The sequence below is a fragment of the Colletotrichum destructivum genome, chromosome 5, assembly GCF_034447905.1.
Source record: "Colletotrichum destructivum chromosome 5, complete sequence".
Lineage (NCBI taxonomy): Eukaryota > Fungi > Ascomycota > Sordariomycetes > Glomerellales > Glomerellaceae > Colletotrichum > Colletotrichum destructivum.
In genome coordinates this window covers 593991-615831 of record NC_085900.1, presented here as the reverse complement: position 1 = coordinate 615831, position 21841 = coordinate 593991, and the positions used below count along the sequence as shown (strand labels likewise).

The window sequence follows — 21841 nt, the reverse complement described above, 5'->3', positions numbered from 1 at the left end:
TTTTCTTGAGATGTATCTGTCGAAATTACGGTGCGGAGCCTCGTCTTGCCATGAATTTTGTCCCTTAGGCGCCTGCCTTTATCTATCACATCTGACGCCATCAGTGCAACCGTCCCTTTCCAAATTGTCGGCCAGCGAAGTATGAAGCCGCCGGAGGCTGATAGGTTCTAGAGACATTTTCTCGTTGTTTCCGCGTACAGGATGGCGAAGTTGAGGTTTGACTCCGAGTCTCTTGCACCGCCGTCAACTTTTTTTAAGTCCAACATCCGTCCTACACAAGCAGCAATTCCCCTCATCGCCATGCCAATGGCAGTGACACGACACGAGACCTGTAGCCTGTTTGTCCAAAGTTTAACTCACAGTTCCAAGTTGCCTCAGTCTCCTCCTGGCTCTTCCGAGAGCATCTCGTGTCTTCTATCCTCCAACTAGGCGGCTCACCCGCGCGTCGACATGTGTTCGACTGCCGACAATCAATGTGGAACTTTCACTTTTCCCGGCTTCTTTTCAACTAGTTGTAGCAACAAAATTAAACTCGGCGGTAATCAAGGGGGGAAGTGGGGGTAGCCAGCACTATCCGGGCTATCGGGACCGTCATTGCAAGGCAGTTGAAAAAGACGTTTATCGGAGATCTAGGCCTCCGGTGCTCCTGTTTAATAACCATAAACGATCGATTGCTTGTGCCATCCTGGTAAGCAACCCTTCCTGATTTGTCGAGCAGTTCCTCTCTGGGCGGAACTAGGAGCCCCGGCACTGTGGTTCCGCCGACGACCCTTCGGCCTCCCGCGGCCGTCCGGGCGACATGGGTCGACACAGCACCCACAGATTTCACCACATCCACCTTGACCATGGTTACCTCTCGACGGCTGGAGAGACTATCCGCCGGCACGCGATCCCAGGAAAGGCGATTCGCGTGTGTGAGATGATGCTGCGCCGTAGGGGTGTCTCCCTGATGCGGCGTTGAGCCGCATACCGCGGGACGCCGACCAGTGGCTTGGGGGGGGGCAGTGTCTTATGTGACGACGCCATTTCAACCTCCTTGGGCGACCCCTTTATGCTTTCCGATGTCGAGATATATAGTCGGGGGCCAGAGTGAATACGTCCAAACATCTGTTCATCTCACAACCACCATTGCCCATTGAATCTATCATCTGAATAGACTCCTGGGCCCAAGCACACGTACTAATTATACAAAACACAGCCGCTGCAACCAGCCATGAGATCAGATGGCCACAACGGCCACTCTCCGGCCTCATCGTCGGAGAGTTTCGACTTCTCGACGTCGACGGCCGCCGAGAGCGGCCATCGGGAGATCGAGCACCTGGCCCGCCATGTCACGACGGCCTCCCAGCACCACGCGGCCAACGCCCACGTCGACGTCCTGAACCCTCCCAAAAACAGCTCCCTGGATCCCAACTCGGCCAACTTCGACACCGCCGCCTGGACGAAGGCGTTCATCAACCTCTACGAGTCCAACCCCAACGCGGCGCCCCACAGGCTGACGGGCGTCGCGTTCCGCGACCTCAGCGTCTTTGGCTACAGCTCCGGGACGCAGTACCAGAAGAGCGCGGGCAACATCGCGCTCAGCATGGCGTCTGATGTTGTTGGGCTCGCAACGGGGCGGTCAAAGAGGCGAATCGACATCCTGCGCGACTTTGAAGGCCTCGTCGAGCCCGGGGAGATGCTTCTCGTGCTGGGCCCTCCGGGATCGGGTTGCTCCACGCTTCTCAAGACGCTGGCCGGTCAGACAGAGGGCCTGAACGTTTCCCAAGAGTCATACATGAACTTTCGAGGTTGGTGAAATGGCACTTATACCCAATGAAAATAACAGCCAAAATCTGACGGTAGCCTAGGTATCGAACCGAGACGCATGCACGACTGGTTCCGGGGCGACGTTCTGTACAACGCCGAAGTGGACGTCCACCTGGCCCCCTTGTCGGTCGGAGACACGCTTGAGTTCGCATCGAGGGCCAGAGTGCCGTCCTGGGTGCCAGGTGGGCTGACGAGCAACGAGTACGCCCGCGTCATGCGCGACGTGATGATGGCGGCCTTTGGCATCTTGCACACCGTCAACACAAAGGTCGGCAACGACTTCGTCCGCGGCGTGTCCGGGGGCGAGCGCAAGCGGGTCAGCATCGTCGAAGCCGCGCTGACCGGCGCCAAGTTCCAGTGCTGGGACAACAGCACGCGTGGCCTCGACAGCGGTAACGCCATCACCTTCTGCCGGAACCTCCGCACGCAGTCGGACTTGTTGAACGTCGCGGCTGTTGTGGCCATCTACCAGGCGCCCCAGTCTGCGTACGATGTAAGTTCTTGATGAATCTTTTCTTTTCTCTGATTTTCTTTTTGCAGGGACCGATAGGTCTGTCCCTGGACGGAGAGCTGGCGATCTGACTTATGTGTGTGTGAACAGCTCTTTGACAAGGTGACGGTAGTCTACGAGGGACGGCAAATCTTCTTTGGCAAGATTGACCAGGCGAAGAAATACTTTGAAGACTTGGGGTTCCAGTGTAAGTGAAACTTGCAGAGGCGCTTTTGTTTGCTGGAGGCAACTGTTCCTGACTCGATCGTCCACAGGCCCTGAGCGACAAACCACGCCCGACTTCCTCACCTCGATGACGTCCCCGAGCGAACGGCGGATCAAGCCTGGCTACGAGCATCTGGCGCCGCGAACCCCCGACGACTTCGCCGCGAGATGGAAGCAGTCACAGCTCCACGCCGCGCTCATGGCCGCCATCGACGCCTACGACGGCGAGCACCCGCCACAGCAACGTCTCGGGGCGTTCGAGGAGAGCATCAAGGCCGAGCGGAGCTCGTGGCAGCGGCTGAAGTCGCCGTATACCATCACGTACCCGCGCCAGATCAAGCTGTGCCTCTGGCGGGGATGGAAGCGCCTGGTGGCGGACCCCGAGTTCACAATCTCCTCGCTCATCTTCAACATCATCGTGGGGTTCATCCTCGGCAGCATGTTCTACAACCTGAAGCCCGAATCCGGCACGTTCTACTACCGGGGCGGCTTGATCTTCTTCGCCCTGCTGTTCAACGCCTTTGCCAGCGAGATGGAGGTTGGTGTTTTTCCTTTTTTTTTTCCCCACTCCCCTCTGCCCGGTGTCTTGCTCTCTTTCTTCTTCTCTTCGCATATCCAGCTAACTAGCGTGGTGTAGGTCCTCACTCTTTACACACAGAGACCGGTCATCGAGAAGCACAACCGGTACGCGCTATACCACCAGTCCGCAGAGGCCATCTCCAGCTACATCACCGAGTTGCCGTACAAAATCACAAACATCTTCACCTTTAACTCCATTCTCTACTTCTTGGCCAACCTGAACCGCCAGCCGGGGCCCTTCTTCTTCTTCTGTCTCGTATCCTTCACCGTCCTCCTGGCCATGTCCGGGATCTATCGGACGATGGCGTCCCTCGCGCGCACCTCGCATCAGGCCATGGTGCCCGTCACTCTCGTGACCATCGGCGTCATGATGTACGCGGGCTTCACTGTCCCGACGTCCTACATGCAGGGGTGGTCCCGCTGGATGGGCTACATCAACCCCCTGTCCTATGCCTTTGAGGCACTCATGGCGAACGAGTTCCATGGCCGTGAGTTTCGGTGCAGTGGTATGGTGCCCTCGGGAGCCGGCTACGACGACCTGCCTTTGACGGGTCGTTCGTGCGCTACCGTCGGAGCTGTGCCGGGATCGGACATGATTAACGGCGACCGGTACATCGAGCAATCCTTTGGTTACTACAACGCGAACAAGTGGAGGTGAGTGTTTAATCATCACCCCCCCCCCCCCCCTTCGCTCTAAGAGGGATCTGACAAGATTTTCCAGGAACGTTGGCATTCTCTGGGCTTATGTGGTCTTCTTCTTCATCACTTACATCATTACTGCGGAATATGCCAAGCCGCCAAAGAGCGAAGGGGAGGTTCTCGTCTTCCGACGCGGCAAACTGCCGCCTGCCCTGAGCGAGAAATCAGGCTTCGACGAAGAGGGGCAGTCTCGCGGGGTTACTGTGACGGAGAAAATGTCCACGTTGCCGGCGGAGAAGAAGACAACCGAGACCCGGCCGAGGCCCAGCGCCTGTGGGAAGCCCATCTTCCACTGGGAAGACATCTGTTACGACGTCAAAATCAAAGACCAGGACCGCCGCATCTTGGATATGGTGAATGGATTCGTACAGCCCGGGGTGATCACGGCTCTCATGGTATGTGTTGCCCTACGCCGGTAATGCTGAAGGGGTAAATAACATGCTGACAACCTGGCTGGTAGGGAGCATCCGGTGCCGGGAAGACGACTTTGCTCGACGCTCTCGCAAACAGAGTTACCATGGGTGTTCTCTCCGGTGACACTATGGTGAACGGCCGACCAACTGACAGATCGCTCTCCAACCGAGTGGGCTATGTCCAACAGCAGGATGTTCATCTGGAGACCATGACAGTTCGGGAAGCCCTCGAGTTCAGCGCCCTGCTGCGACAGAGCGCCGAGACGCCTCGCGAAGCCAAGCTGGCGTACATCGACGAGGTGATCGATCTGCTCGAGATGAAGGACTTTGTCGATGCCGTAATCGGAGTCCCCGGCCAGGGGCTCAACGTCGAACAACGCAAACGCCTGACCATCGGCGTCGAGCTTGCGGCCAGACCGCAGCTCCTCGTCTTCCTGGACGAGCCGACTTCGGGCCTCGACTCCCAAACATCCTGGGCGATCTGCGACCTTATCGAGAAGCTTGCCAAGAGCGGCCAGGCGGTCCTCTGTACCATCCACCAGCCGTCCGCGATGCTCTTCTCCCGCTTCCACCGGCTCCTCCTGCTGCAGCGCGGCGGCAAGACGGTGTACTTTGGAGGTGAGTTTTTTTCTTTGTTCTCCGGTTTTTTTTGTTCATGCCCTTGGGGAGGGATATACCTTTTGCTGACTCCTCTCTCTCTTTCTTCACAAAACAGATATCGGCGAGAACGCAAAGACCATGATCGAGTATCTCGAGCGCAACGGCGCGCCGCGGTGCCCCGCCGACGCCAACCCTGCCGAGTGGATGCTCCAGGTCACCGCCATGTCTGAGGACGGCCCGGACTGGTACGACATCTGGCGGTCGTCCCCCGAGTTCCGCGAGGTGAAGGAGGAGCTCCGTCTCCTGCGCGAACAGGCCGGGGGTCAGGGTCCCGTGGACGGGGCAGGCCAGGAGGTCCTTCACAAGGAGTTTGCGTCGTCCGTCTGGACGCAGTTCCGGCACGTCTTCGTGCGCACCGCGAAGCACTTCTGGCGGTCGCCGGTGTATATCTGGTCCAAGCTCACTCTGACGATTCTTTTGGTAAGACAGCAGCAGCCTCTCCTGCTAGAGTGTAGGGAAGAAATGAATGGATTCACTGACCTTTTATCTGCTCCGATAGGCGTTATACATCGGTTTCACATTCAAGTCCGACAACAGCCTGCAGGGCCTGCAGAACCAGTTGTATGCCTTCTTCATGTGTCTCACCACCGTCAACGAGTTCAGCAAGCAGATCATGCCCATGTTCATTCCGCAGAGGGCGGTGTACGAGGTGCGAGAGCGGCCGTCGCGCGTCTACCGCTGGACCAGTGAGTTGAGAAATGTTACCCGAAAAATAGCCTAAAATCACGATGCCTAACCCGTTGAATTCGCAGCCTATTTCCTATCAAACGTCGCCATTGAGATGATCTGGAACACCATCGCCGCCGTCGTCTTCTTCTTCTGCTGGTACTACCCGGCGCGGTTCACCCGCAACACGACGCCCGACGACGTGAGCATCCGCGGCTTCACCGTCTTCCTCTTCATCTGGATGTTCTTCCTCTGGCTGAGCACCTTCTCGCAGCTGGCCATCGCCGCCATCGAGACGGCCGACCTCGCCAGCATCCCGGCCAGCCTGTTCGCCATCCTCTGCATGTCCTTCTGCGGCGTCGGCGTCGTCCGCGCCGACCTGCCCGCCATCTGGGCCGACTTCATGTACTGGGTCAGCCCGATGACGTACCTCGTCAGCGGCGCGCTGTCGACCTGCCTGCACGGGTCCAAGGTGGTCTGCACCGCCAAGGAGCTCGTGCGCGTCCCCGCGCCGGCGAACACGACGTGCGGCGACTTCCTCGGCCCCTTTGTGCAGGGCGCCGGCGGATACCTCGTCGACGGCGCCGCGACGGACGTCTGCAGCTACTGCAGCATGAACACGACGGACGACTTCCTGGCGCGGTTCAACATCGAGTACGGCGACAGGTGGAGGAACTTTGGGCTCCTGTGGCTGTATGTCGGGTTCAACATCGTGGCCGCGTGTGGGCTGTACTGGCTGGTGAGGGTGCCCAAGGGCCAGGGAGTGAAGCGCAAGTAGTCTTTTCGTTTTCGTCTGGGGGTTATCGACCCAGCTGTAGATAGGTATTGGGATTTTTAGGGTTAGAGGTATAATCGCAAGACATGGCCGGATAGGAACAGAGAAAGCCAGACAGACGGTAATTAGTAGTAACAGTAACTAATGGCAAGTAATTAACATATCTCAACCCGCTTCACACTGGATGTTAAGTACGAACAGTATTGATGACGTCCGCCGGCCCAACTGGAGGTAATGCGTGATATGTCATACATCATAGCCCTATTTAAAAGGCGCCGCCCATCGGAGACGGATGAAGACTTTGCCGCCGAGATCCCGCGGGGCCCCACTTCGGCTTCCCCGCACAAAGTTCCGGGGATCTTGCGGAGTTTCTCTATGTGTAAGGGGGGAACTGGGGAAATCGTTTAACCAGTCAGTCAGTCTACTGCTACTAATTATCAATTACTTGAATCCAGTTGAATCCATCAAGTCTCTAACAATTCATTACAACTCTCACCAACGTACACTCCTGACGCCATTTGAAACCAAGAAGATCCCGTAAAAGCTCCATCCCCTTGCGTCACAATGGCAAAGTCAATCCTCCTCATCAACGGCCCCAACCTGAACCTCCTGGGCACCCGCGAGCCTCACATCTACGGCTCGACGACGCTCGCGCAGCTTGAGGCCTCGTCCAGGGAGCACGCGCGGTCCCTCGGCGCCGAGCTGCAGTCGTTCCAGTCCAACACGGAGGGCGCCATCGTCGACCGCATCCACGCCGCGCGGGACGCCGGCGTCGACGTCATCATCATCAACCCGGCGGCCTACACGCACACAAGCGTCGCCATCCGCGACGCGCTGCTCGGCGTCGCCATCCCCTTCATCGAGCTACACATCAGCAACACGCACGCGCGAGAGTCGTTCCGGCACCACAGCTACCTGAGCGACAAGGCGGAAGCGGTCATCATGGGGTTCGGCATCCACGGCTACGGGTACGCGATTGACCACGCGGTCAAGAACATCAAGCCAAAGGCGTGATGGGTTGTGGATCGGACATGAGAATGAAAAATGAAGAATTTAAAAGAAAAAAGCGGGAAAATATTTGGCATTGTTTGCGCCACTCTGAAGTCATGATGATGTTGATTTCTTACTGTGATGTGAAATGCTGGCTTAGTGTCTAAGATATATGGCGAGAAATTGGTTTACAGATATGCTGGATCTTCACAAAACCACCCATTAGACTCATTACTAGGAGTATCTGCGTCTTTTCACACGGACCCAGGCAACATTGTTAGTTTTCAATCCCAGCTTTTGTCACCAACTTACAGCCATCTCGGTCTCTAATGCGCATGTTCTCAACAGCCTTTAACCAGGGAAGCTGTGGTAGGAAGACAGACTTGGAAACAGGTTTCAAGCCTGGGCTATGCTTCTCAAAAATGGGAATAGTTTGTCTTAACAGGAGAAATTTGGATTATTATAGACGACGGTAGCTTTTGAATCAGCCAAATAACTCACGACTTTGGTGCGCTGCGTTGCAAATCAACGTGGCTTGCAAGTCTCCAGACCGTTGTTACAATGCATTGACATTTGTAATACACCCAAGTCACACATCAGCCCATGATACTCTGACGCAACTCCTCCTTCTCCCCCGTATTATCACACATGCCGCGGAACACGCCCTCACTTTCCCACAACTCGCGCGGCGTCCCGAACTCGACCATGCGCCCGCCATCAAGGACAAGTATCCTGTCAAAATCGGAAACGGTCCGCAGCCGGTGGGCGACCACAATCAGGGTCCTGTCGATGAAGCAGCTACGGATGCTCTGCTGAATCAGGTCGTCCGTCCCCGCGTCAATGGACGAGGTGGCCTCATCGAGGACGATGATCTTGGACTCGGCGAGGAGAGCGCGGGCGATGCAGACGAGCTGTTGCTGGCCCTGGGAGAGGTTGCCGCCAGACTCGGATACAGGGCTTGACAAGTCGCGGAAGAGGTTGGTGTCCCTCTCAAACTCATCGGAATCGTGACTGGATGATGAGCCTGTGAGATGAAACCTGGCGAGGGCCTCATGAAGCTCGACGTCCGTATACTCGCCAAAGGGGTCCAAGTTGGACCTGATTGTACCGGAGAATAACACGGGATGCTACGTGACTGAAAGTTAGACACTGACAGAGCCTGCGAAGAGAATGATACTGACCTGCGGGACGATGGATATCCGCGATCTCAAGTCGGTCAAGTTGAGTTTCGAGATGTCAAGCCCATCAATCGTGATACTGCCTGACCGGGCTTCCAGGAACCGGAACAGAGCAAGCGTCAATGACGACTTGCCTGCCCCAGTGCGGCCCACAACGCCGATCCGCTCACCGTGCCTGATTCTGAGCGAGAGATCCTTTAACACGGGCGGCAAGTCTGGCGCGTAGCCAACCTCTAGGTTCTCAAACTCGATGCTTCCCGAGGTTGGCCAGACTGCCGCTGGGTTCTCCCCTGTAAGCGGTTCCGTCTCCAGGGCCATGTACTCGACCACACGCTCCATCGAGTTCATCTCCAGCTCCATGTCCCCGTAGCACCGAACCATCCAGCGAAGGCTCTCGGAAAAGTCCAGGATGAAAGTCAAGGCGAGCCCGGTCAAGGCCGCGTCAATGGGCTTAACGGTGATGACGACTCCCACCGCGACGCTGAAGAGAGCGGCGATGAGAGCCATGCGGAAGCTCATCCACCGGTTGGCCAGGGCGATGTAGAAGGTGGTCATCGCCCACGTATCGAGGCTGCGGTGCATCTGTTCTAGGTACGTCTTCGTCTTCCGGAATGCCCGGATCGTCGAGAGGCCGGCCAGCGTGGTGTTGAAGAGCTCGAAGACGGGGGACTTTGCATTGCTCTCGAGCCTCTTCAACGGCCGGCTGACGACGAGGTACTTGCTCCCGGCTACGACTCCGAACCCGAGAAGGATAGCGGCGGGGATGATGAGGTATGGCGACGCAAAACAGGACGCGACGCAGATGCCGACCAGCCTGAGGAGGTTGGAGAGGAACAGGCTCCAGGTCATGGCGATCCGCTCGTCGATGACGCTGAAGTCGGCCGTGAAGCGGTTGAGGATCCGGCCGGTGGGCACGGTGTCCAGCCACCGCAGCGTGACGCGCATGATTGTGAAGAGCATCTTCTCGAAGAGCGCCCTGCTCGCCCTGACAGCGAGGAAATAGGACGAGATGTTGCGCAGGACGCCGATGAGCGCCGTGCTCAGCGAGATGGCGACGTAGACTTGGACGTAGAAGAGCACGTCTGTCTTTGCGGGATTCTGGTCGGCTGTCTGGGCGAACAACTGCTGTGTAGCGAAGGGGGAGTTGTAAGCCGGGTGGACGAGGAAGCTTCCGCTTGCTGCATTGACGTTGGCCTCTCCAGTCCAGAATCGAAGCCACCAAGCCCGACCTGTGTTGGTGTTAGTTTTGGGCTTCATTTAATGGACTTTGAGCAACATACCGATGATTCCAACTTGGTACGTTAGATAAATTCCAAGACAGGCAGCCCACAGATAAAGACCACCGCTACATCTGACGTACGTCAGATAGACGCTTGCCTTTACGGTGCCTTTCTGGCGACTTTCCTCTTGCATGAACTTTCTTGGAGGAGAAGTAAGCGGCTCTGGCAGTTGAGATTGCTCCGGATTCACAACGTCCGCAGTGGTTTTCGCATCGGGATCGGAATCAGCGGGCCCGGCGACGACAACGTCTGACGGACCTCGATCTCGGCTGCCACTTGGAGCTCGAGTTCCCGCCGAGCCAGAGTAGACTACGCCACCGTCCCCGAGTTCAACCAGGAACTCTGCTCCCGGGAGGACTAGACCCAAATGGTGGGTGACGAGGATCCTTGTCCGCCCTCTGCAGAGGTCGTCCGTGAGGCACTTTTCGAATATCCACGCGCCCACGTGCGAATCCACGGCGCTGAAGATGTCTTCCATCAGTAGGATCTCGGCCCGGGAGTACACGGCACGCGCGAGCGTGACACGCCATTTCTGACCGCCGCTCAGGTTGACGCCATTTGCCCCGAGCTCCGTGCCATCGCCGTCAGGAAGCGCAGCGAGGTCTTCTCTTAGGGCACACGCGTCGAGGACGCTGTCGTACCGCTCTTTGTTGAAGGGAAGGCCGAACAGGACATTGTTTCGCAGAGAGGCGTTCTCGAGCCACGGGGTCTGGCTGATGTAGGCGATGGATCCTGGGATAACCCATCTGTCCGTGTTGGGGACATCTTGCTTGGAAGTTTGTTCCTTGGGTACCCGAATCGAGCCGCTCAAAAGATCCGCTTCACCCAGTATGGCGGACAAAAGAAGGGTTTTACCCGTCCCGACCTTCCCGGAGATGACGGAGAGTGCTCCTTTTGGAAACGACAAGCTGATCTCATCCATGGTGAACCTGTCCTTCTGGGGAGTATCCTCGTCGGCATGCCAGGAGATGGAAGCCCTCTCGAACATGATACAGGAGCCATCAGCCACCAATGCTTCTCTTTCTGACTCTTTCAGATAGGCATCAATCCTTCTCAGAGAGACAAGAGAATCAAGCGCCAGGGTGAGCAGCTCCGGAAGCGATCCCAGCGTGGTCTCGAGACTGTTCAGGATTCCAATGCTAACGAACGCCACCGAAGGCAACAACGAGCCCTCGATGAAGACGTAGGTGACGAGTGATGCCACAGCCAAGAAGATCGGGCTGATGACCCAGCAAGCGAACAACCCGCTGTCGGCAAGGAAGAACTTCCAAAGGGTCTTGAGCTCCGTCTCTCTCAGCGCAAGGATCCTCCTCTCCCACCGTGACTCCAGACCGGAGAACTTGATCTGCCGCAGCCCGAGGAGCACCTCGTTCACCTTGGACAGCTTGGCGTCTCGATGCCGCATCAGAGACTGCGACTCGGCTAGGACCTTTCTCGAAAACCAAGCATTCGGCGGCAAGGTGACGGCCCAGGCGGCGATGCCGGCGCAGAACGGGATCCAGCCGAGCAGCTGGAGAAGGAAGAAGGAGAAGATGACGAGCTTGACGACCCCGTTGAGGATGAGGAACTGGAACTGGAAGAAGTACGAAAGACGCTCGGTGTCGACGCCGACCAGGTTCACAATGACCTGACGAGACTTGGGCACGGCTGAGTCCTCGGTCGATGCCGCGTCGGCCTGTTCCGATTCCCCAGCCGAGTCTTCCGGGCCCGCTGCTCTGACGTTCTTCCGCCGCAGTGCCTTGTCAAAGATGAGGCCCGATATCTGGGAGCGGATCGGCAGAGCGAGGTCGGCCAGGGAGTACCAATACGCCCAACCCTCCATCCACTAATATTGTGTTGTCAATGGGCGTAGAGCTCAACGGGGGGCAGGGGTGAGACGCTTACAGAGTCGGCAAGATTGGAGACAGCCATGCCCAGGACGAAGATGAACAGCTGCACCGGGTTCGATCTGGTGACCTCGGTTTCGAGAGTCTTGAGGATGCGGAGCATGAACCAGAACGGGAGGATGCTGACCGCGCAACGGACGAGGGTTGCCGCCCATAAGACCGCTAATCTCCCTTTGTACGCCGCCGCAAGAGAAAGAAACAGAGTGGGTTTGTTTTCAACTCTATTCCACTCTTTCGCCAGCTGCTTCGATCTCAGATTGACGTCCGCGTGAGGGACATCGTCTCCCTCAAGGCCATCGTGCATCGAGGCGTGGCGCAGCAGCGGTTGGATCCAGGACCAGGTCAATCGGTTGAGTAGAGAGACGGTCCATTGGCGGTCGACTTTAGCTCCGTCGTAGACGATTTCCGGCCTTCGAGGGAGCATGCCGCTGACGATTGCGAGGATTGCGGCATCAAGGGCGCTGATCAGCCATATAAGACCCATAAAAGCACTTTGCCCTGGAAAGTGCGCCGCCGTGAAGTAATAGCTCAAGGGTTGAGCCGAAGTAATTGCCAGAAACCATGATGAAGCTGTGAGCCAAATACCCAGGTTATGGGACTCAACAGGAGAGTGCAAAACTGCTATACAGATAGCCTGCAGAAGAACGAGGCCCTGAGAGGACAGTCAGTATCGGACCGATGCCAAAGACTGTCAGGAAACAATCATACGCACCCATGCAGCCGCGTTCAAGCTGTTTTCCAACAAGAAGCCATGGCGGAACTTGTAGACAGTTGAAAGTACCAGACCGGCGATGGACGTGCCCGTCCCAATGGCTGAAAAGAGAAGGACGACAACCTTGATACCTTTGCTGGAGAACTCTGCCAGAGCTTTCGGTGTGGCGCAACCATCGACGTCCTCGTAAAACCAATCCTTTGGCTTCCCACTTCGCAGTTGGCGAAACACATTGTAAGCTGCGACAGACGATGACAGCGCCGCAACAGCCAATGCTGCACCACTGAGCGGAAGGGACATGGCTTGGCCGATTACACTCAGCTGGTCATCTGTAACGACATACAATGCCTGGTGATGACTTCTACAATGTATAGATGGAAAACGTCCCAGGTCATAGGCTCTGGGGCAGAACAGTGTCTGCAAAGAGAACAGGACCAAAAGTGCGATTACATCCCAGCCTCGTTCTGTCGAGTAACGAACATGATGGAAGTCGATTCCTTCAGGCGGCGTCTTTCCCGAAGAGAATGGAAGCGTGGAACGTGAGGCAACGGCTGAGAAGACGCCTCCCTCCCTGGAATGGTAGCGGACAGAAGGGATACGCTGAGCTGAAGGAGCCGTTCAGCGGAAGGGATGGATAGATTCACTAGTGGTGTTCCTGACTGAGGCGTTCTGGCATGTTTTGGCATCGTCAATGGGCCTAACGCAGAGGGAGCTAGCTAGCTGTACGAGTCAAACCCGTGCCAGTTCCTGGAACACCTATGCCAAGACCTGTGCTACCTTTTGAGATGATTACATCTAATGAGACTATTCATACAGGGAAGAGTTGACACGGCCAAATGATCGACGGTAAGAAGACACACTCGGCGCGGCGGCAGAAGCCCTGAGATAAACACATACACGGATAGAATGTTGTTAGTTTCATTAGAGACGTCTTGCTACGCTACCCATCCGATGATCTGATCAGAGGCTCTCCCGCTCCTTCTACCCGCACGGGAAGAGCGGCTGGGTCTCGTATATGCGGGATGTGGATGGCGGGCCGGTCACACCAACATATGCAAGGGGCCCGTTCGAGTCGTTATTCAGCATGAACCAACACAAAACCAGGCAAAAAAGAGGTGTTACTAATTCATGCAGTAAGATCTCTCAACCCCGCCTCATCACCGAGCAGATCCAAGAACCCCCAGAGGAAACGGCAACGATCCGTCCCCCGCTCGCACGCCACGTCCCGAGCCCCAGAAGCTTTCCGTTTGCAACATGATACGTGCCGACGAGCGGATACCGGACCTTGCCGACTGAACCCTTCAGGACGAGGTCGTACTCCCGCGGGGTAATGCGTCTCTGCACGACGCAAGTGATCCCTGGCACCACCTTTGGCGACACGAGCTTGCGCAAGGCCGACACCCAATCACTCGGCCCAAGGTCGTCACCAAAAATGATGCCGTCTCCCTTCCCGCTGCGGATGGGCTTCAGAATGTAGCTGTGTCTCAGCTGGGGCGACGCAGCCGACGCCGAAATGAGATCGTCCAGCTCGCACGAGCCCGGGAGGATCGTGTCCACGACGCCCCTGTCCAGGGCAGACGCCTGCGCCGGCGTCAGGGCCCCGGAAGCCACCAGACGAGGCAACTCCTGCTTCACGATGCCAAGCATCCGCTTGTCGTGGACCAGTAGAATCGTGCGCATGTCGTTGAAGCAGCGCAGGCTGATCTCGCGCAGTGTCTCGGTCTCCAGGGCCGCCAGCTCCCGCTGGTGCAGCTCCAGACCGATCTGGTAGATCTCCTCCCAGATCTCGCCATTGTCCGCCGTGAAGGACCAAGGGCTGGGGGGCGAGCTGGGGTCTTTGGTGACACAGCAGAGGCGGCGTCCGCCCTTCTCGCCGTGGTCGGGCAGCATCCTCAGATCAGCCGGTGTGATCAAGCGGGGCTTGATGCCGAAACGACGCCAGACCGCGTCGATAAACATGTGGATGTCGATGCCGTGCTCCGCGCCCTTGAGAAGATGGAGGGGCCGGTTCGGTTGGAACAGGCTGAACAGGCCCTCCAGAATCTGATGAGAAAGCATGTCAGGACCCTTTCCCCCCGGGTTTGAAATTCGATCTGGGGTTACGACATTACCTGATTTGGATCTGTGGCACCGACCAGCACGCTTGCCTCCCCCTCAACGGACTTGTTGAGCACTTCTTGACCGTAAGCCTCGTGCATGAAGCCGTTGAAGGAGAAGCGGGCGTTGATCTCTGTGATTCGGTAGTTCTCCTCCTGGTGTTCATCCTTCTCCACTAAGAAGTCGGGTCGCCACGACCCTAAGCATTTGGAGAAGGCCGGCATGTTGCCAGCTGAGACCTGCTTCTCTATCCACTGTGCCAAGTCAGGCTGAGTAACTCATACCTAGACTGCATTGGGTTGCAGGGGGGGGCATACCTTCAATAGATCTTCCTCCTCTGCTTCCAGGGGCATCCGCTCCCAGAACCGGGCATCGTCGTCAGTCCACCAGCGCTGGACGATGTCGATGATGGCAGTGGTCAAAGCCTCGTGCAGGTCTTCCATCTGCTTCTGATGGTATTCACCCACCAGGATGGGTCGGGGACAGCCGGCGGAATATGAGCCATCATGCCACAGGTTCTCGGGGCATAGCCTGAGCAAGGCCTCACGGAGATCGGCCTCCTGTTGGTGATAGTCGCCGGGGTTGAACCTTTGGCCCGCCGGCGCGTAGTCTCGTGGCTGGGCACCGAATGAGATTTGCGTGAGCTGAGTACTCATGGCTGGAATTGGATATTTTTGAACGCAGGATGACCAGCTCCGGCGAGGAATCTCAAGGGCGGCTCAAGACGGCTATTTATGCCCGTAACATCGATTTCTGTATGGTGTTATCCACCAAGAAACTCAACCCACCCAGGCATCGTGTCTTTGCTATGTGCAAGCGATGGTTAGTGTGTTCCGGTGAGGCAAGGCGGGAAAAATGAAAAGTGGACTAGCTGGAGTGATACAGCGACAGCTGAAGAGGGTGCGTTCCAAGTCATCTCCAAGGTGACCGCAAAACTAGACTGATGGGGAATTGGAACCTCGAAAGACCCCTGACACCGGGGTCGAGTCCCACGGGGCCAACGGACACCCTGATTCATGTATTGGCTTTCGTTGGATGTCTTCTTAAGAGCCAAACTGTCCCTGACCTCGACGCCCAAAGGCCCGGCCCGCTCCCTGGCATCTTATCTTCCCCTACCCAACATGCGCCAAGTTGCCCGCTACGTCCGCAGTACATGCGGTTTCCGCAAAGTAACCCTTGATACATTCGCATCTTCTACTCTCATTCCCCATCCTCGCTGTCATGCCACAGTACACACGCCGTCCCCATTGTCTTACGACCTACGGTGTCTGGAGGCACCCAGGTTAAGCCATGCCAAAGACCCAGATCACGTCCGGCAGATATCGCAGCATCTGGAGAAAGTCGGCATGCTCAAGATCAAGCTCGGGTTCCCTGACAGCAACAGCGATTACCTCAAGCAGCTGCTGCACAGTCTTCACGAACATCACAACCACCAGCTCCCCATCTCCCACAGCGCGACCCGCGGCTGGTTCTGGGACGTTCGCCCGAGCGAGACCAACTTCCAGGCCGGCGACCACCAGGCGCGCTCGGAAACCATGAACGACTTCCCCTGGCACACGGACTGCAGCTACGAAGAGCCGCCGCCTAGGTATTTCGCCCTCCAGGTCCTCCAGCACGATCGGTACGGAGGCGGCACACTGTCCGTCTTGAACGTCCAGAGGCTGAGCGAGCTACTTCCCCCCTCGGCGCGAGCGGCATTGAAGGCGCCGGAATACCGAATCTCGATCCCGTCCGAGTTCATCAAGGACCCGAGCCGGAAACACATTCACGCCACGGTGCTCGCCACCAGCCCCGACGGCGAGTCGACCATGATCCGGTATCGAGAAGACATCCTGGAACCCTTGACGGATCGCGCGTCGCGGGCGCTGGAGGAGCTCAAGGAGGCGCTGGTCAGGAAGGAGGTGCAGGCGCAGGCGACGGTGCATTTGCGCTCGTCCGACCTCCCCAAGGGGTCCATCATCCTCATGGACAACCGCCGCTGGCTGCACGCGCGAAATCACATTAACGACCCGGCGCGCCACCTCCGACGGGTGCGATGGGACGTGTGTCCGTTTGGTGATGCTTCGGAAAGCCGTGCCTGAGTCCGGAATAACTTCGATGGCGGGTAGAATAGCGGAAACAAGTGTCGGGAATTCCTCAAGCTTGAAATTTGTGCCATGGACATCTTTTTTTCGTGGGATGACGTGAGTGGAAACAGCCGAGTCACCGCTTCGGGCCACAATGGTGGCATGTCTCATATTCTGCCCTGTGCCCATAGTCGTCTTGGTGGCATGCTGATCCGACTTCGACAACGCCATCTCATATTTGGGCTGATGAGCTTGGATGTCAGCGTTGTCCATACCGTCCATGTCATTCGCCAGCTTAGCATCGCCCTACGTGTCTCAACTGCGGGTACGCAAGGGAAACTTGCAGACCGGGGGGGCTCGCTAGTATCCGACCAGGCAAAACACTTGGCGCCATGTCTCGCACAATTTAAGTCCTATTGCGGATTCGGCGGCATACCCGGGTCCCTATGACATTGACACCTGAAACCCTGTCTCTTTCGTGCGAGGCTGCTGTGTGACTTTCGCTCGCTACTTGTTCCTTGTCTAGCCGGAGAATGAGCTGCTTCCCCGCGGCTTGCATATTGATTGAATGTTCCAGAATGAAGCCATTACCGACCTCGTTGACGCCAGTGTTCCCCCTTCCTACTTGGTAGAATGATGGGGCGTCATCAGCTAGAACGTTGACAAATGATTTCGCGTGGAAAGGTCCCAACAGTTTCACAATCCAGAAACACTTGGTATTGAAGCGTAAGAAGAATTCAGTGAATTCGCTCTCACAACAGGCCTCCATAACTTAATCTTCGGTCACCACTTCTACGGCAAAAGAGCAGTCAAATATCCCATGGACATAGCTCAGAAGCTTTCCGAAGTCTTTGCAGCTCCGCACCAGCTTGGATTCATCTTCTTGCCATTGAACTGCACAGAAGATTAGAACCAGAAGGAACAGAGAAACGAACATTGCAGATTCAGTAAAGATAATTTTAGCAGTGGGCAAAGGAAAACCACCAGAGTGACTCAATCATCAGACCCTCCAGCCACCCAGTGGCGCACCGGCTGTGGAAGCAAGTCGGGCCGTCCGGCTAGCGGCCCCACCCGTTCGATGACTCCTTCCGAGCCCACTAAATTCGGATCGTCGGTCCCACCATGCCCCACTCATACCGGCCCGGGCCGATGAGTGCCAAAGCGCTGGGCGCCCTTTGCCGCAGTTGATTGTGCTTTACCATCAACGAATTCACAATTACTTCAATTCCGTGTTGAAGATCCTGTTGCTCGATGGAGGAACCCGTTCCAATCCCTCTGGAATATCCCCACTCTCCCAAGCCTAATTACAGCACGGTCTGACTCTAGCGAGCTGGGGAGTTTGTATTGCAAAACTACTGGCATCAATTAGTCATAGCCTTTTTATTTAAAGCCAATCAACAAGCAGTATAGTGCCACATGCGGGTTGCGTCCTCAATCTCAACTGGATCCACATCCATGGGTGCTCCCTTGGACGTTGTGGTGAATAGAATCCTTATCCTTTAACATGTGCCAACAAAAACCATTCTCGTGTCGCAGTCAACCTAGACCTCTACTGCTTCGCCACATTGATCTTCGGCAGATACATCCGCTTGTATGCGTCCAAGGCCATAACCGGAAAATAGAACTTGTAGTTCGGGTATCCGATCATGCTTCCCCGTAAGTTAGTCTCCCGTTTGTTCACCACGACTTGCAAATAAGCATATCGTAGACTCACCACGTCTGATTGAAGACACCCTCAACTGCTTCCTGTAACCACTCACCATGAAAAGTTGATTTTACCAAACTGCTCGGTGTATATCTCTCGCCGGAGCTCGGAAAGGAGCGGCGTCAATGGTATGGTGCAGCGGTTGGACCAGAGGTACGAGGTCGGGAGATGAACGACATGGCACTGCACCCACCACCGCGAAGGATGGAACGGTAGCCAGGCGGGGAGCAGCCAGAAATCGACGGGAATGCAGTTGATGCCCTCCCAGTCGTAGAGGTTGAGACAGGCGAGCCATATCTTGCCCCATTGCGGGATTCCAGTGGCGCCGCCCAACGAGAGCAGGCAGTCCCTTACCCTGCTGGCCAAAGGGTGATGCCGGTCGATGCCAAGGAGTCGAAGCATGACATAGTACAGGCCAGTCGCGAAGACGGTCGACTTGCCTTCGACATGTAGACCCCAGCCTCCGTCCTCGTTCGCGTGCTTCTCGAGGTACCGGGCCATTTCGACTTTCGACTCTTTGGGAAACTCGGTGCCTGTGATGAACATGGCGAAGACGAGACCGGGGAGCAGGAAGCTTGGGCTACCGTAGTCGCATGCCCAATGGCCCTCGGCAAGCTGCAGACGCGTGAAGAAGATGAAACCATCGCGGGCGCTGTCTTCGAAGGAGCGGGCCTCAGAGCGCCCGGCCGCCTTCTTCTCATGATGTAAAATCCCCAGCAGGTACTGGTCGACCTCGGTTTGCTTGGGCTCGTCGCCATCACTCTTGGTCAGATATCTCCAACAATGAATCCCATTCTGGCTCGAGAGACGCCAGCGTGTCAAGTCGGTTGCAAAAGTTGGGTTGTCCATCGTCGCGTCGCGCAATTGCCTGCTCCGTTGTTTGAAATGGTCAAGGATAGCCAGCTAAGGAGCAAAGAGAGAAAGAGGTGAGATCGAAGAGGGAAATGTCGGTGAACCAAGTCAAAGCAGCACCAGGCCACTTGGGACACTCTTCTAGGCTGGCAAGAATCTGTACTCATTGGTCTGTGGGGGCTGGTTGTGCTTGTTTGCTAACGAGAGCCGAACTGGAAATTGGCCATGGGCGTGGTGGGCTATCACCGCTGCGCCAACGCTACAGACATCCATTCAATGCTGTGCCCCAAGTGTTCATCTGCTTACAGTTCTCATGGAATTGGAAGTTCGCCGATTTTCGAGGGTTGAGGAGGTTATTGTACACTCATCGCAAGAAACGGGGCCTTGCGCCGACACCAGTGGTGACCAGCCATCATGGTTAGGCTCTTGCTCTGGAACCCATATTCCCCGCTTGAGAATCTTGAGACAGAACAAGTTTGTTTCAAGGATGAGGGAATCACGTATGTGTCTCTAGTATATCAGCTCGCGCGAGGCTTCCTCGTGCATCATGCCTGTCGCCGTAAACCTCCAGCTCGCCAACGGCATCAACCTTCTGGAGGCCATGGCGTCCGCCGAAAAGCAGAAGCCGTACCACGCTGCCGTCGCTGTCATCTACATCGTCAATGAAATCTTCAACATGCGCAGAGAGATCAGGGAGAGCCTCGTCACCTTCCTTGCGAACGTCAACGTAAATCGGGTGCCCGACGCCGCCGTGGATCAATTGGATCACGGGTTATTGGCGGGCAGCGAGGCCTCCGAGGCGGATTCCGTGTGCTTCACCAACATGCAGCATCAGTGCCATGTATCGTTGCTGGTGAGGAACTGCATGAGTTGTGTGTTTCCGAGCAGGAGTTTCTCGAGTAAACGCGTGATGAAAGCTTATTGGATCTTGGCTTGGCTCGGAAACCCCATGGTGCTGGCTTCGGGATATCAAGTCAGATACCGACGACCGATTCACCTTTGCCGTAGACGTTCAACCTGAGGATTCTTTATGCTTCGAGTACGTTACATGTCGTAACTAGACGTCTTCTGTTACCCTATTGGATTAAATCACATCGTCTGCTGTTACTAGAGTTGCGACTGGGGGGCTTCGATCCTTTTTGGCTGCTTCAAACATACACCAACGACGTCCAGCCCCCCACACGGAATGTCACAGATGTGAAACCTGCTATGGAATATTGCTACTACAAAATCTTAAGGCTGGCTATGGTTCTTGATAGCCCCGTAGAGCCGCTTATCTACCAGGGTTGGTGACGGAAAACCCCTTGATGGGGAAGTTGAAGTTGATGTGGTGGCTCTCAAGCTCTCCCATTCCGTGAGGCATGTAAATGGACTTGTCAGCCTCCTCGCTTGACTCGTAGTCCCTCCACCCGACGAACCCGATCCACACGGTGCCCTGGTCGGGTGTATCCGTCGCCCCGATCCCCGAGTGGGCGGAGTAGCATCCGGGCAGGGCCTCCGCCTTCTTGAGCGTCTCCGCCATCAACTTCGGGTCGCCGGTGCAGTGGCGGACTGTGATGACCTCGCAGATGGGGCTGTTGATGAGCTGGGGCGGCGGAGGCACGAACGTGGTGGTGTCGAGATCGAAACGGGGGCATTTGGTGGGCGTCGGCCCGGCGAGGACCGGCTTCAGAGCGTCGACTGCTCTCTGGTGATGCGGGGACTTGCCGAAGGCCTGGCGGGTCTCCATAGGAGCCCAAGCTATGCACGGCGGTAAGTTATTGATACATGGGACTATATCGGGGAAGAGGGCACGACACATACTGGCCAAGATCTCCAGTTTGCTTGGGTCCTCTTTCCAAGGGCCCCATCGGTATCGGAAGTACCCCTCGGAGTCTTTCACGGACAACAAGAACTTCTTGTACTCCTCCTTCCAGTCTGGCACATCCCCCTTCACGTCCAGAATAACCCGTGTAGGTCCCCCAAAATTAGCCGGGCCGGACATTATGAGAGAGTTGTTATGGTTTGTTTGAAGTGATTCGAGTGGTGGGTTTGAACGATTGGCGGTCGATGAGTGATTAGTGGTTCGGGCAACGTCCCAGAGAACATGGGTCCTTCTTATAGTGTGTTTGTGATCGATAAACCTTGAGTAATGGGATTGCATCTATGATGGCTACATTAGACATACAACTTGGGTAACGTGTGACGTTACTCTACGGATGCTACGCGTTTGGGAAAGCGGGCAGAGAGTCGCCGACCCAGAGACCTTGACCTCATGCATGAATTATGCTATGGCAATAGGTCGCAACGCATTCCATTTCAGACATGCTTTTCGCTCCTACCATGTGGCTACTCGTCATAAGTGGAAGACACCTATCCGCACGTCGATTGGAGAAGTGCTGGGTTTTGTCAAAGCCGGAAGTCTGCGGCGGCCGCGCAGGAACTGATTGCTGTTATGACATCCAACCATCCAGGCGCCGTCAACAAGGTTTCTGTATTTACGAGATGCATCGAAACCTTGTCCTGACACTGGACGACGCAGAAAGCGCTAAATCTACGCCAGAGGTTGACCGGAAACATGTCCTTCGCACTCCGAAACCAAGTAATAGATAGGATGAGAAAAGAAATTGGGAGATACAGTACATGAGATTGCACGAGTGATTTGAACGAATGTCCCTGTTTTCACAGCACTTGTCACGCCCGCCGGTCCGCTGACAAAATCACACTTGTTGATTGACGATGAAGTGCACTCGCCTGATTCGGGATGTGTCTCGGAGCTC

General features: G+C 56.1%; 8 protein-coding genes across 8 annotated transcripts; 4 read left to right on the top strand and 4 right to left on the bottom strand.

Moving 5' to 3' along the window:
- Positions 1-1213: 1213 nt before the first annotated feature.
- Positions 1214-6319, top strand: CDEST_07779 (Putative AAA+ ATPase domain, CDR ABC transporter, ABC-2 type transporter, transmembrane; the record flags this gene model as incomplete). The annotated part of the gene is made up of 10 exons (XM_062923938.1): positions 1214-1790; positions 1851-2302; positions 2411-2507; positions 2575-3062; positions 3162-3757; positions 3825-4197; positions 4263-4833; positions 4931-5295; positions 5375-5561; positions 5628-6319. The coding sequence occupies 10 exons, from the start codon at positions 1214-1216 to the stop codon at positions 6317-6319; spliced, it is 4398 nt and encodes a 1465-aa protein (XP_062779989.1).
- Positions 6320-6880: 561 nt separating this feature from the next.
- On the top strand, positions 6881-7330 carry CDEST_07778 (Putative dehydroquinase, class II; the record flags this gene model as incomplete). The annotated part of the gene is made up of 1 exon (XM_062923937.1): positions 6881-7330. The coding sequence occupies one exon, from the start codon at positions 6881-6883 to the stop codon at positions 7328-7330; it is 450 nt and encodes a 149-aa protein (XP_062779988.1).
- A 572-nt stretch (positions 7331-7902) lies between these two features.
- On the bottom strand, positions 7903-12662 carry CDEST_07777 (Putative AAA+ ATPase domain, ABC transporter type 1, transmembrane domain-containing protein; the record flags this gene model as incomplete). The annotated part of the gene is made up of 5 exons (XM_062923936.1): positions 7903-8433; positions 8488-9713; positions 9765-11589; positions 11649-12302; positions 12363-12662. The coding sequence occupies 5 exons, from the start codon at positions 12660-12662 to the stop codon at positions 7903-7905; spliced, it is 4536 nt and encodes a 1511-aa protein (XP_062779987.1).
- Positions 12663-13308: 646 nt separating this feature from the next.
- CDEST_07776 (uncharacterized protein) lies at positions 13309-15416 on the bottom strand. Its single transcript, XM_062923935.1, has 3 exons — positions 14777-15416; positions 14474-14713; positions 13309-14405 (listed from the first exon to the last, which is right to left on the bottom strand). Exons 1-3 carry the CDS (start codon positions 15113-15115, stop codon positions 13506-13508), a joined length of 1479 nt encoding a protein of 492 aa, XP_062779986.1. The 5' UTR covers positions 15116-15416; the 3' UTR covers positions 13309-13505.
- A 1-nt stretch (position 15417) lies between these two features.
- On the top strand, positions 15418-17048 carry CDEST_07775 (Putative TauD/TfdA-like domain, taurine dioxygenase TauD-like superfamily). Its single transcript, XM_062923934.1, has one exon. The coding sequence runs from the start codon at positions 15476-15478 to the stop codon at positions 16538-16540; it is 1065 nt and encodes a 354-aa protein (XP_062779985.1). The 5' UTR covers positions 15418-15475; the 3' UTR covers positions 16541-17048.
- Positions 17049-17980: 932 nt separating this feature from the next.
- CDEST_07774 (Putative terpenoid cyclases/protein prenyltransferase alpha-alpha toroid) lies at positions 17981-19121 on the bottom strand. Its single transcript, XM_062923933.1, has 2 exons — positions 18286-19121; positions 17981-18174 (listed from the first exon to the last, which is right to left on the bottom strand). Exons 1-2 carry the CDS (start codon positions 19077-19079, stop codon positions 18075-18077), a joined length of 894 nt encoding a protein of 297 aa, XP_062779984.1. The 5' UTR covers positions 19080-19121; the 3' UTR covers positions 17981-18074.
- A 508-nt stretch (positions 19122-19629) lies between these two features.
- Positions 19630-20103, top strand: CDEST_07773 (uncharacterized protein; the record flags this gene model as incomplete). The annotated part of the gene is made up of 1 exon (XM_062923932.1): positions 19630-20103. The coding sequence occupies one exon, from the start codon at positions 19630-19632 to the stop codon at positions 20101-20103; it is 474 nt and encodes a 157-aa protein (XP_062779983.1).
- A 252-nt stretch (positions 20104-20355) lies between these two features.
- CDEST_07772 (uncharacterized protein) lies at positions 20356-21146 on the bottom strand (the record flags this gene model as incomplete). The annotated part of the gene is made up of 1 exon (XM_062923931.1): positions 20356-21146. Exon 1 carries the CDS (start codon positions 21064-21066, stop codon positions 20356-20358), a length of 711 nt encoding a protein of 236 aa, XP_062779982.1. The 5' UTR covers positions 21067-21146.
- Between the last annotated feature and the right edge of the window lie 695 nt (positions 21147-21841).